A 14912-nucleotide genomic window follows, 5' to 3' on the forward strand; every position below is an offset into this window, starting at 1 on the left:
GGCCAATGTTGTTAGTGTTGGGGAGTATCTAACTCCTCAGAACAGACACACGTGTGGAGAAAAGCGATGAGGCCGCTGTGTTGCTGAGCTGGAGGCATTGTAGGAAACCAAGTACAGCGATTAATGTGTTCAGACACTGGACAACTTACCCAAAATACAATGTAAGTGATGTGACAAACGAATAAAAACCAGCCACACTTGTCTTAAAAAAAAAATTTATTAGAAGGCAGCAGTGACTGTCCGAAATAACATTCTCATCATCTGATTTCACAGTGAGAAAACACTGCATTGTGAGGTTCTCATTTCTTGCTCATTTTGTATTGGAACAACCAATCACTTTGGAATTCAGAATATTCTGTTTAGAAAATACCAGCTTTGCTAGTCAGGAATGAAGCGAGGGACTGGAAAGGGAGAACAGAAGTAGTGCTTAATAACGTACAGAATACAAAGATTTTAAAGGAAAGTGTGTTTGTGCGGGGGGGGGGGGGGAAGGGAGGGATTTATGCCTTTTTAATTTATTGAGTAATGCACTAAAATCCTCTTTCCATGAGAACACAGAACACCACAGCAGCGCTGGACACACTTCAGATGTTTCTTTAAGACTTAAATTTGCTAACATGTTCACGAGCTATGATCATCCTTTGAATCTGAGCAGTTCCCTCATAAATCTGAAAAGAAGAATTACAATAATGTTAGCTGATGATTTTTTAAAAGGTTACTCTCTTAAACCTTCACAGCACTAATCCAGTGTGGATTAGGATGTGCAGAAACAGAAAACCGAGAATTCCAGTGTGACAGAGTAACTACAGTGGGCTAAGTGGAACAAATCACATATTGAGAGATGGTTTTGTTCTCTCAGGTGCTCTTATCTAAACTCAAAGTTCTCATGAAAATAAACAGACATGGTGGGCGAAGAAGGATGAGGAAAATTTCTTATCTGAGGAAGAAAATAGATAATTTAGGTTTTGCGAAGTAGGATTTAAAAGAGTAGGTGGAGGGGGGTGGTGACCTGTGCGATAGTGGTGTATTTCCTTTGACTATCCTTTCAGGGTCATACCAAATGTTCTCTTTGATCCATTTATTTCCATTGCTTCTTGTTAACTAGCACGCTCACCCATACAGTTTTGTTTGGGATTTTGTTGTGTGTTTTTGTTTTTTTTTTTTTTCAGTATAATCTATTCTTGCACTTTCTTCTAGAAACAGTCTGCATCATCCCTCTCTTCTATTTTTCCTCGCTCTAAGTCAAGATAGAAAACAAAGCACACATGAAGCTCCAGCACTGAAGGAGCCCTGTGCTCCTCAGGTACACTGCAACATAATGCAAGAGCTGAGCCAACACCTTTTAGGGGCTTAAAGTATTTCAGCTCCCAGTTCTGCCAGAATTTAGTTTGGGAAATTGTTTAAATTCATGCAAATTCACTTTCTCATTTACTTATAGGAATAATACTCCCTGGGGAGCCTGTTCCAGTGTCCAGCACCCTCTGTCAGCTGTAGGAGAAACATTAACTACCTGGAATGACAGCTGCTATATCTAACCAGCATTACAGGGCATGGTCCACACGCGTTTCTTGGTATCTCTTTTGATATGCTTTGCCTAGTCATTATTAACGTCATAAAGAGGTGAAACTGAACACAATTAAAATATGCTAATAGAATTACGACATTACATGGAATAATTTCTTGGCAGTGACTCTGCAGAAAAAAAACGAGGGATTATGGGTAACTATGGACCAAACACGAGTAAATATGAACAGGTTTTGATGTTACAAAAAAGGCGAATCGCTCCAGGCTGTGCCACACTTCTGTTAATACAACACAAACAGGATAATCATTTCAGGACACTCAGTACTCAGCTCAACCAGAATACTGTACTCAGCTTATGATACGGAAGTTTCACACCAAATGTTTAGGGCAAAGCAACAAATGATGAAGGGGCTGGAAACAGAAAGAAAAAAAAGAAACCAAACCAAACCCAAAACCAAACAAGGAAAAGAAATTGACACAAACACAACAAAAGAAACCCCAACCAAACAAAAAAGCCCCCACAGTTTATGAGGAACAAGGTGAAGAAGCTGTGTTAGTGTTCAAGCTGAGAGGAAAGCTACAGGTGTCAGGCAGGGACCATGTGAATGTCAGCGGATTTCCATCACTGGGGGTTGTCAGGAACAGCATTACACATAAACCACCTCCACTTACAGAATACCAAAGCAAGCATTGTTAGTTTTATCATTTTTTTCTATGGTGTTTTTTTTTCTAAGGGTACAAAAGCTTCAAAATCAAAGAATCCAAGAGTTTCAAAGAGTTACCACATTGGGAAAAATAAAGAAAAATTAAAAAAAAGGAAAATCAATTTATTTCTCTTACGTGGGTTTAGTTGTTGGTCCAGTGCCATGACTTTTGTATGCAAGAATTTGCCTGACTCTTTAAATTGAAGGATTATTGCTTTCACTCTAAAAACATTTTTTTTTAACATGTGTACATCATGATTTAAGTAGCCATTAGTTCACTTTATATAAAATTTATGCATTACTATAAAGATGACATTCTTTCACTCACCTGGTAGATTTTAGCATCCCTCATTAATTTTTCTACAGGATATTCAGTATTAAACCCATTTCCTCCAAAAATCTGCACTGCGTCTGTAGCCACTTGGTTGGCGATGTCACCGGCGAAGGCCTTGGCGATGGAGGCGTAGTAGGTGTTCCTGCGGCCCATGTCCACCTCCCAGGCCGCACGCTGGTACGCCATCCGCGCCAGCTCCACCTTCATCGCCATCTCGGCCAGCAGGAAAGACACGGCCTGGTGCTGGGGACAGGGACACACCGGATTTAGCAGCCCGCTCAGCGCCCTGCGGCATCCAAGAACAACCCGAACCAGGCACCTCTCCAACAAATTCTGTAAATTACACTAGAGGAGTTCTACGGAATGAGGATCAGGTTCTCGCAATCATATGGCGAATCAGATTTTTAAGTCTCAAATCCATTTAGTCATGGCAATTAAATACCGAATTATTAAGTTCTTCTTTACTGAGATTGTGTCCTGGTTTTGTTAAAAACAAGTTTCTCTTTTAGTGAATTTCCCTGTCAGCTGAAGTCTTCTTACTAACTGCATTTTCCTGAAAAGCTAGATACATGTTTTGGTAGACGCAGCAATGGAATGCGAGGTCACTGATAAGGATGGATGGACATCCCGTGAGAGGGGCAATGAGAAACAGGTGACCAAAAACTGACCAACTAAGTATTCCATCCCATTCACATGATACGTCATATAAAAGTGGGAGATCACAAGGATCTCGTCTCTTTTTCCTTATGGCCGACATTAGGAGAGGACCTTGCGAGTCATCCCTGCCAACTGAGGCCTAGTGACAGACTGAATCCAGCTCCGGTTGGCTGCAGAGTCCAATCCAGGACTTCGGGTGCTGGTTCTGCAGTTGCTGGGACTTTGAAGATTGGTATATTTTGTACTATTTTCTCTACTTTTTATTAGCAGCATTAGTAAAACACTTTTAAATTTTCCAACTCTCTTCTCTCGGTCCTTCTTTCCCTCCCAATTGCCTGTCCTTAGTAGGAAGGGGGAAGAGGGAGAGGTTAGAGGGGGAGAGGGGGTCAAAAATACATCTGCCGCAGTTTTATTGTCACCCTGCAATCAAACCTCGACAGACTGGTATTTACCTTGCTGTTTATTCGTATTTCTTTAAAACTGGTAGGAGATGCGATTGGCAATGTATTATTCTATTCGTGTTAATACTGTGCCTTGTTTCACATACCTCGGAGGTTTATTCCTTTCCTGAAAATCCCTGTTTATTAGTATTGAAGAACTTACATATGTCCCGATAGTACATGAGTTTCAGGTTTTTGGGCAGAGTTTTCTTTTTCCTTTTACTAGTATCATCGATAAATTATAGAAAAAAATCCTGAAGTTACCACATAACTAAGTTTACTATGTACTTGGAAACCCAAAAATTGCAGAGATATAATATAAAAATTAAGAAACTAAAAAGAATCAAGGAACAACCTTGAAAAAAATCAGTAGTAGTACACCTGGGGTGAAAAGACAGCTTCTATTTATATTCTCTCTCTGTCTGCCACCCCATCTCCACTTACTTCAACGATTGCTCTCCCAAAGGTTTTCCTCTCCAAAGCGTATCTAGTAGCTTCATCGAGTGCTCTTTTCGCTAATCCAACAGCACCAGCTGCTACCTGAATTGAATACAGCACAGAATTTTAAAAAATCCAACATTTCTGCTATATTTCATACATAAGTTATTGCTGATACTTACGGGTGGTCTGGTCTTATCAAAAGCTCCCATTGCGATTTTAAAGCCAGCTCCCTCAGCTAGTAACACATTTTCCTTCGGGACTCTCACATCCTCAAAGGTAATTCCTCTTGTATCTGAGCAGCGCTGACCCATATTAATTTCCTGAAAAGGGAAATGTATAGAGGTGCGACTAAATTGGATTATTCAAGGCCTCTTCTGCAACCAGAGTTGCTAAAATTAAAGCTCACTGTGTGTGCATTTATGGTTAAACCTCTCCAGCTTGCTCCTTATCCTTTCAAGACCTACCACTTCTCATTGACTGGCACTTGTCAACAGAACAGTTCTCAAAGATTCCTTTGCAGCTCTTCAAAGCCATCTTACTTTAGGTCATTCTGAATAATTCATTATCTGAATTAATAAAATTATAATTATGTCTTACAAATAGTTTCTGTAAGTTGTGAAAATGGAAAGATCATCTGACATGAGCCTATGAAAATATTCAGTTGCATAACAGTCTTTTAAATGGTAATTTGTTGCATTACTGGTTTAGAATTGAACAACAATTCCTGGTTTCTCAAATAAGAGATACAGTCTTCACCTTTCTTCCAATTTGGATTCCAGGGGTATTTGCTTCCACAATGAATCCAGTAAAGGCTTTGTTTGCAGGAGCTTTTGGATCTGGATCGGTGCGAGCTAGCAAAAAATACCTGGTGTAAAACAAAGAAGAGGGATGCAGTTTGTTCTCACAATTAACCACCAGATACTTTTTAAGCTAAAAATTTAAATGTTTTTACATGCATTTCTACCATCTAATAAATACTATCTTTAAGTCAACAAGCCTTTTTTCTTGCACTGCCTAAAAATAAACCGAGAGGGAGTGAGAGGAAGTTTCAAAGATTCACGATTTCATTAAATTTAATAAAGTTACTGCAGATCAACATGCAGAGATTCTCCATTTTTTTGATGTATTCTAAGTCTTCGTGATATCAGCTTCATGAATAGTACAAAAGAAACCTATTCACAGCACGTACATAAAAACTAATGCTTAGGAAATACATTCTTGCACATAATATGTTATCACCTGGTTTCAAAAATCTTAGTTTTATTCTTCTAAGTATTTATTTTAGAAATGAAACAGCTGTAAATCACATTTACAGTGTTCAGTAATGTCAAAAGGTATCTGGCAGATTGTCTTTGATGGATCTGCCTTGAACAAGGAAATACATAACTAGAAAATTCAGCTTTTGGGGAAATGTATAAAGTTTTTCCACTTGAATTAAGTAGAATTTGCATGTTGCACGTTGCCAATCAGTGTCACATGAGACTTGATGAAAGAGTTTGGTGTTATAAAGCACACTTCATAGACACCTCAGCAGGATCTGGACTCTTTGATAGCTGGAAAATGTCTTCCCTCCAGACAGCGAAATGTGCAATCCAGCCATGTTTCTGGCCCCACCAGCAGTGACGGAGTTTCCAAGAGAATCAGCATCAGAATCTCAGTCACCACAACTACACAGCAAGGGAGCCGGGAACATGAGCCATTATAAGTTGGGCAATGACCTATTAGAGAGCAGTGTAGGGGAAAGGGACCTGGGGGTCCTGGCGGACAGCAGGATGACCATGAGCCAGCACTGTGCCCTTGTGGCCAGGAAGGCCAATGGTTCCTGGGGTGTATTAGAAGGGAGGTGGTCAGTAGGTCAAAAGAGGTTCTCCTCCCCCTCTACTCTGCCCTGGTGAGACCACACCTGGAATATTGTGTCCAGTTGTGGCCCCTCAGTTCCAGAAGGACAGGGAACTGCTGGAGAGAGTCCAGCACAGGGCAACAAAGATGCTGAAGGGAGTGGAGCATCTCCCGTGTGAGGAAAGGCTGAGGGAGCTGGGGTTCTTGAGCTTGAGGAAGAGGAGACTGAGGGGTGACCTCGTTAATGTCTACAAATATATAAAGGGTGAGTGTCACGAGGATGAAGCCAGGCTCTTCTTGGTGACAACCAACGGTAGGACAAGGGGTAATGGGTTCAAACTGGAACACAAAAGGTTCCACTTAAATTTGAGAAGAAACTTCTTCTCAGTGAGGGTGACAGACACTGGCCCAGGCTGCCAAGGGAGGTTGTGGAGTCTCCTTCTCTGCAGACATTCAAACCCGCCTGGACACCTTCCTGTGGAACCTCATCTGGGTGTTCCTGCTCCGGCAGGGGGATTGGACTGGATGAGCTTTCGAGGTCCCTTCCAATCCCTGACATTCTGTGATTCTGTGATGAGCCTCCTGGATACTTTTCAAAGTAAATGATGGTGTTGCTGTTCTGCCCCGCAGGAAAAGCAGAGAACAGCACGACTGGAGAGGCTTTCTGGAGCGAGGAGCTGTCGTGTCACCGCCCATGTGCCTTTTCAGGCTTTGCACAGCGCTGAGGCCGCGTTCTTATAGCCCATTCTGATAAACTGCTCAGACATTAAAGCATAGTGTGTTGAAACATGACGAACATCCAGATTTATAACAGAACTTTCAAGGATTTAACCTGGGGGGGAAGCCACTGTATAACATAACAACAGAAAATCAAACATGAGTTAACACACCAGTTTGCTTTCCCACCGTTTGTGATCCACATCTTCTGACCATTAATAACATATTCATCTCCTTTCTTCTCAGCCTTTGTTTTTATGCCAGCCACATCAGAGCCTGCTCCAGGTTCTGTTACACAGTAAGCCTAAAAGAAATCAAAATATTGAGGAATAAAAGTTCTATTTTTAGTCAACCACAAATTATCACAGACCATGTGCATCAAAGTGATCTGTAAAAGCTTTAAGTGAACTACATGGTAAAACCCCAAACATGAAATTAAAATAAAAATTAAAACTAAACAAAACTGAAATAAAACCAAAACACACAAAAAAACCAACCAACCAACCAACCAATCAAACCCCGACTCAATCCCCAACAATCCTGCAACAGCTGTCTGAGCAAGTGTCCAAACATATATGGGTTAATTTTCTTTATAAATCCATAATAATATATAAAATTGTCTTTTAATCAAACAGAACCGTTCTGTAACCCTTACGTCATTACTTCCTCAGGCTTCACAAACTGTGATGTGAAAGCTGAAGATCTTTAAAATCTGAAAGTAGGAGCACTGAGCAACAGTTTGTTCACAGTGTCCTTCATTTCACGAGGCTTAGTTCTTCAGATTTTAAAGCATTGCACATGAATCTCTACCTCTTTCTATGTAACAAGTACTGCTTATATAATATTCAAGATCACAAATAGAGTTTAATTCCCATCCAAGCTTAGTTTCTCCTTATACAAACCTTGTATTCTTCTTAAATGCCTACAACTCCTCTTAAAAGGTATTAATTTTTGATAAGTGACTTAGGATGGGGACAATTTTCCAAGTAGTATCTTCTATTTGCTTATTGATTATATCTCATTAGCTATTCCCTGACTTTTGGTAAATGCTGCTGTTCACTTACAAGCTAAAAAGAGTTGAGTTGTGGGTACACAGTGTTTTCTGGGAAGAAAGAAGAAGAAAAGAAGAAAAAGAAAGGAAAAGGGAAAGAAAAAGGGAAGGGGAAAGGGAAGGGGAAAGGGAAGGGGAAAGAGAAAGGAAAAGGAAAGAGAAAAGGGAAAGGAAAAAGGAAAAAAAGAAAAAAGGAAAAAGGAAAAAGGAAAAGGAAAATAAAAAAGAAGGAAGGAAGAAAATAAAAAAAGGAAAGGAAAGAAAGGAAAGAAAAAAGGAGTAATACTGGTTAATATGATTTAGGAACATTCTACAGTGTAGCAGTTCTACTTACACACATCAATGGTTCCTCTGTCATTCTTCCTAAGTATTTTTTCTGCTGCTGCTCATTTCCTGCAATGATTACTGGCATTTGCTGAAAGAAAATATTTAAACCATTAATCCATCTTTTTAAAGTACGCGGATTCTAGTTTAAGGGACATAAGAAAAGACAGAACTTACCCCCAGGGAATTGGCCTCGATGGCCGTTTGAACCCCTGTACACCCGTAAGCCAACTCCTCAGTTATAAGGCAGGCTCCAAAACTGCCCAGGCCAAGACCACCTACCGGTGAAATATTCCGTTTACTAAAATTGGTTTAAATTGTAAAATACTAGCGATTTATACAAACTAATTAATAAAAATTGATTTCCCCATGTGCATTTGATTAGACATTCCCATGCAAGCTTTTTAAATAAAGTTTTATCAAAAAAATAACAAGTGATTTGAAAATAACATATCATAGTTCCAGGGCAATTGTGTGATTCATGTGGGACCCGCTGCACAAAGTGGCAAGAATGAACCACTCTGGTTTTTTGACTGCTTTACACTTGAGAATTAAGAGTTCTTAGGAAGCAGAGAAAGGGCTCCTGAGCTACCACAACACTTTGGGGGGAGGAAAAAAGATGTGTCCATATTAGACAACCAGCTCAGTAATGTGTTTCTGACAGGAGTCAACACTTTGGGAAGTCCGTACAAGCACAAGAACAATAAAACTCCACTTCGTCACAAATATTTTCCTGAGCTTCCAGGTGACTCCCCCAGCCACACAAACACCTCTCTTTGGTACCTTCGTTATGCTGACCCTTGACACACAGTTCTTACATGAATTTTTTCAGTCTTTTTTAAATCTATGTAAAATTTTAGCACCAATGTCATCCAGGGACAATGAGTTTCACAGCATGTACAGCCATCTCCTTTCATTTATTTTGAATCTGCCATCTGCTGACATAATTTGATGCCTTCTAGTTACACTGAAAGGGACACTGAATTATCGAACCCTTTTCACACTCTCCACGACACTGACATTTCAGTCATTTCTCACATGGAAGATACATTTTCTATAATCTTTGTCATCCTTTAGGAACCTTTTCCTCTTCCACAATGCTCTTTTGAGATGGAAGGATTTGTCTACATAATGAATTAAAGAGGCAAGTGCAATTTGGATTCAGGCAGCAGCATAATTACACTTCCTGCTTTTTTCTTCATTCCCTTAAAGGTCCTTCTGACCTTAAATTTTATGGTTTTGACCACTTCTGAGCATTATGCTGATGTTTACAGAAGGCCAGACATGAGGAAAGAATTGTTGCCCCTGAAGGCGGTGAAACACTGGGCCAGGTTCCCAGAGAGGTGGTGGATGAACCATCCCTGGAGACATCCCAGGCCAGGCTGGACGGGGCTCTGAGCAACCTGAGCTGGTGAAGATGTCCCTGCTCATAGCAGGGGTGGCACTGGGGGAGCTGGGAAGGTCCCTTCAACACAAACCATCCTGTGATTCCATGTTTCCATACATTAAAAACCCAAAATTTCTGTTTTGAGAGGCAGTAACTAGTTCAGAAGACACCATTTCTCTGTGAAGTTTGGATTGCGTCTTTCCCTTCACATGAGTATCTCTGTTCCTTTTTTGAATTGCATTTGCCATTTTAACCGTCACTCAGTGTCACGACCTTCTCCTGCAGCACTTTGCACCAGCCTCATCTTTTGTATGCTGAATCACTTGATATTACCAGCAAACTATCCCCTCAGCATTGACCCCCCTTTCCAGTTTATTGATAGATTTTCCAAACAGCACAAGAATCAGCGATGTTGTGCTGCTCATTTTTTCACTATGAAGCCTGTTGACTTTTAAAACTCATTTTCGAAGTTCAAGCATTCTATATCAACCAGGCATCCCTTGTTCACACACTGAGAACCCCAGAGATTCAGAGAAGCCCAACGACCTCCTGGGGCATGACCTCCTTCCATAAACCCTTCTCTACCGCACCATGTTTACCGGTGTCCACTATTTCTGTACTTCCTCTCACTTGCTCTTAATTAACATGGGTGTACCAGGATTGCTAGTATGTATTTTCCGACATCTTCCCTAGGCATCTTTATAACCACTGGTGTCCAATTTGCCACTTATAATTTTTCATTTAATAACCAAGTGATTATACGCTGCAGTGGTCCAGCTATTTCAGCCTTTAGGTTCTCTAGAATTTGTGGTTTAATAAATCTGGTCCACACAATTGCTCCTTTTGTCTCTTTGCTCCTTAACCTCATTCATTAAATTTTTGATACAAGATATAGCTTCTGATCAGTCTCCCAAAAAAAGGCTCTGCTGTGGACAATTCCCTAACTTCTTTTTTCGGGTAATACAAATGCAAAAAAGAAAACAATTTAAGCTTTTTTCCATGGTTACTCATATACCTAAACACTCCCAAAGCACTGCTGTGCTGCACCTAATGTAAACTGGAAAATTCTCTTTCTCTTAAACTGCTCCAGCTTGTGTCAGAGACTAGAACAAAATACGACCTTCTAATTTCTCTGCCTCATCAGCTGACACAGAGCACCAGGGGAACATTAGGCACCTGCAATCTCTGTAGGAAAATCTGGTCATAAATTACTAAATCATAATCTGTCTAATTTGTCTCCTGATTACATCCACACCTACCAACACTTGTATGTGTCAACCTGCCGACTGATTAAATTTAGATTATTCAAGCATGCAACTCTCTATTTTACACAAAATCCATAATTACACATATAAATCTAATCTAATGCCCTTTCTTTGTTTCATTTTATAGATTGAAAAGAATGTTTACTTACCACAGCTTTCTGGTATGTGTGAATTCATAAGACCAAGTTCCCAAGCCCGTTTTATAAGTGGAAAAGGATACTGAAATAGGGAAAAAGCACCTTCTGATTCATCACAATCAGCCTTTTAAATTTTACGCAGATTAAGAGAGAAATTGATTTTTGCCCTTACACTATGGTAGATTTACCTCTCCAGTTCTGTCATATTGGGCAGCAGCAGGAATAATTTCCTCTGCAGTAAATTTACGAGCAGTAGCTTGAAACTCTTTCTGTTCATCAGTAAGTTCTATTAAAAAAGAAAAAAGCAAGATGTCACAAATTTTTTACTGTCTTTAATTCTGCCAGTTGTCCAACTATGAGTAAAGAAAGAAAACCAAGAGTGTCCTTGCAGGACACCCCAAAGCAGCACTGGCTGGGCCTCTCCTGGAAGCAAAAGGCTCCGCTTGGTCCTTCTCCTGGGAGAAAACCTCCGCTGTTCGCTCACCAGCACCAACAATGCACACAAAGTCATCCACAAAACATTGAAAACTGAGCATAGAGGACCGCGTAACACAAAGCTATTACCAAAAGAAACAAGGAGAACGCTGTGCTAATTAAAGGGAGGAAGAGCAGGCGAACGCCGTCCAAGGATCCCGGCTGTTCGGTGTCAAACATCTGGCTGCTGACCCACGAGATCCGCTTCATGTTTGCAATAGCCCAAAAGGAGGATTAATTTCTTTATGACACTTCCTTATGACCAAGTTCAACTATGACATTTATTTACTTTAACACTGTAAATGGCAATGTGAGATAATTATTTAAAGATAAGACACTTTGGCTATAGAAAAGCTTAAGATAAATACGAGTTTAAAAAAAGAAAAACAATCTCATAAACAGTACACACATATCTGACTTGACCAGGCTGAAGAAGAAAGTAATTTTGGTTTTCAAACTTTTTTTTTTTTTTAAATAATAGAAATCAATTTAGAATAAACAGCATTTAAAATTCATGTGGAACTTAATTTCACTTTTTTACCTCTGCAATTTGCCCTTAATTGCTCTATTTCTTTCCAAACCTGTAATACTTACCAAAGCTAAAGCCAGCTCCAGGTTTACTTATGTGTAAGTTTTGCGCAGGTTTACTGGAATGTGACCTCCATCCATGCCCTGCAGTGGTCTGGAGCATTCGCTGAAGAGAAAAAGAAGGCGAGACTGAGTTGGAGGGCCCCATGTTATATTACACATTAACTCATGTTATATTATCTATTAACCAATATCTATCAGGATATTTTGATAACGTCCCAGACTCAGGTCTGCTTTCTTTTAATAAGCTGCTGGCCTGACTTTCAGTGATTATTGTTATTATACTCCAAACAGGACAGAACTCAGCAGACTGAAATCTATTTTTCTTCCTAATACTTATCACAAATTTATTCTTTTTCTTTATATATTTGCTTTCTTTGCTTTTTTAAGTTTAGGGCACACAAGCATTCTTGTTACAGCTCTTTTCAGAATGCCTTAATACTGTACAAAAACATGTGTGAATTTGATTACAAAAGGCTGGTTTACTCTCTTTCATCCTTCAATAGCTATGAATCTCTGACATATTTGGGAAAAAAGCGAAAAATATTTAATTGGATACATTTCTAGAAAGACCCAAATCAATACTGTGTGAAAACAAAATTGCCTAAACACTAAGAAAAGGCTTATATTTGATTTTCTTACATGAAAACGTAGAAAGAAAAAAACAAGCGTGATTAGATCAGCCACTTATTTCATAACATCAAAAAAACTGAACAACTCAGTGCAAAAATATCACAGAAATGTTACTGGAAACTCTACAAGACAAGGACATTACAGAAAGCTACACAGCAACAAGTAGCTTCGAAATAAAGTTGTGGCAATAGCTGTGCTCTGACAAATGGGAATGCCACGCAGAGATGGTTCCTAACCCACACCGCAGGAAACATAAAGAACACGGGCAATAACAGGTATGAACACGGTGAAGAAAGCACTTCCAGAGGACACCGAAAACACCTATAGAGGTGAAGGGTGAAGAAATGCAGTGAGTGCGCTGCTGAGCAGGGAGGGGAGGTTGTGGTGTAACCGAATAGGACTGTTCGGTCGGGTTATAAATAGTCCAGGATTGCCCATGGGACCTCGCCAGGTCTTGTGTTACTGACACGAACAAAACACACAATACCAACAAACACCTAGAAAGACCTCCGTCCTTCAGAATGTTTAGACCTTATTCCATCTAGAAACAGACAAGATGAGGTTGAAAAGCCAGATGACTCTAATTGTTATCCTATATGAAAGAAGCTGTCAAATTTATCCTAGAGAATTCACATCCATTGTGGGTTTTGTACCAGAGCAGTATCCAAGGTCAACACTGAAGGTTACTCTGGAGAGGCTCAACACTCCCGACACAAATAGAACTACGGACAGGTGGAATTCATACCTGGAAGCTGCAAGAGTGATCAAGTGACAAAGGATCAGGGTTTGCCACATGTAAGAATCTGGATGACCACCTGTCTGCTCTGTCAACTTCCCTGTTTCTTGACTCAGAGAACAGTCGGATTAGTTAGACCAGCTTAGTTAATCAGACAAGCTACTGCCAGCGATGCTCAGGTGCAACTCCTCCTGCATTTCCTTGCACTATTGCATAAGCTCTGCCACAATCAGAAATATGAGTGCTAAACTGGCAGGACTAATATTGGAGTGATCCGCTGTCAGGAGAAGGATATGACATGGACACACATGGAAGCAACGCAACCTTTATTACCTTACGCCGAGAGGACTGCAGAACGTGTTTGAAAAGCCTCATGTCACAGGCGAAGGCAGGACAACAATAAACTAAGGTCACTAACCTCGACTCTCCCCCACACAACTCAGGACAAAATGAAACGAGGTGGCAAGAGCAGTTTATTGCTGGGGTAACGTGTCAGAAGCCTGGACTTGAAATATCGATGTGCTATGGTAAGCACTAACTAACCATCTTCGCCCTAAGCATAATTTCTGATATATAAAATCCCAGCTGGCTTCAGAGCAGAGCTCTGCCCCTGACACCCACACAGCAGCACCGGGACACAGCGCAAACAGCCCAGGTGAGGGACTCACAAACTACTCTGAAAATGGGGAAACCAGAAAAAGCCCTGTGTGAGTGTTAAACGAGGATACTACCTGAGTTTGAGTAATTTTTACTTCCTAGGTTGAAGCTAGGAGGTTACTGGTGGTTCAAACAAATATTATTCATCACACACGTTAAAGAAATTAGCATGTGTAGTACAGCCAGCTGTGCTTAAAGAAGTGCACTGTACAAACACCCTGGGCTGCCAGCCGCGGTGCTCCGCAGCCGCCTCTCGGGTTTGGACGGGCAGCAGGTGCGGCCGGGCCGGAGCGGCCTTTGGCACAGAGAGCGGGCCGGGCATCCGCCCGCGGGGCGGCGATGCCACTCGGACACCACCGAGGCCATAAACTCAGGGTCACAACGCGGAGTGAGGACGAACGGAACCGCGAGCAGAGCTCAGCCCGGCGCGGGCTGCCCCGGTGCCGCCTCTCACCCAGCACGGCCGGGCAGGGCGACCGGGGCTGCGCTCGCCCCGCGGCAGCGCCCGCGCTCCGCGACGCCGAGGCCGCCGGAGCCACCGCCCCTCCGCGCCCCTGGGCCCGCGGCCCCGTGGCCCCGTCCCGCAGCCCGCCCGGCCCCCCGCCAGCTGCCCCGTGTCCTCCGAGCGCCCGCGCCGCCGCCCGGCCCGGCCGCTCACCCGACAGGCCCTCAGCGTAGACATCTTGGCGGCGCTGCCCGGAGAGGCACTGCGGGACGGGGGCGGTGCCGAGCCGGCCCTTGGCCCAGCGCCGCGCGGAGGCCGGGCCTGGGTACTCTGGGCCCGGGCCGGGGACTGCCCAGGGGGATCCGCGGGGTGTGCGGCGGCCCGGGCACGGTTGTGGCCCCGCCCGCCGTGTAACTTGCTGCCGCCCCACGGAACCGGCGCGGCCGTAGCGGCCTCTGCCCTGTCCCCGCGGGGCCGCGCACACGGGACCGAGCGCTGCGGGAAGTGGGGTTTGCCCAAAGCTCGGACAATTCGCTCTTCACATGCGAAGCTCCTGGGC

General features: G+C 42.3%; 1 protein-coding gene across 1 annotated transcript; it reads right to left on the reverse strand.

Annotated features, from left to right (window-relative positions):
* Nucleotides 1-206: 206 nt before the first annotated feature.
* On the reverse strand, nucleotides 207-14912 carry ACADM (acyl-CoA dehydrogenase medium chain). The gene is made up of 12 exons (XM_065842306.2): nucleotides 14567-14912; nucleotides 11889-11988; nucleotides 11009-11106; nucleotides 10833-10902; nucleotides 8209-8309; nucleotides 8042-8122; nucleotides 6830-6960; nucleotides 4857-4965; nucleotides 4280-4420; nucleotides 4104-4199; nucleotides 2557-2805; nucleotides 207-668 (listed from the first exon to the last, which is right to left on the reverse strand). The coding sequence occupies exons 1-12, from the start codon at nucleotides 14588-14590 to the stop codon at nucleotides 597-599; spliced, it is 1272 nt and encodes a 423-aa protein (XP_065698378.1). The 5' UTR covers nucleotides 14591-14912; the 3' UTR covers nucleotides 207-596.

This window comes from Patagioenas fasciata, chromosome 6 (genome assembly GCF_037038585.1).
Source record: "Patagioenas fasciata isolate bPatFas1 chromosome 6, bPatFas1.hap1, whole genome shotgun sequence".
NCBI classification, from domain to species: Eukaryota; Metazoa; Chordata; class Aves; order Columbiformes; family Columbidae; genus Patagioenas; species Patagioenas fasciata.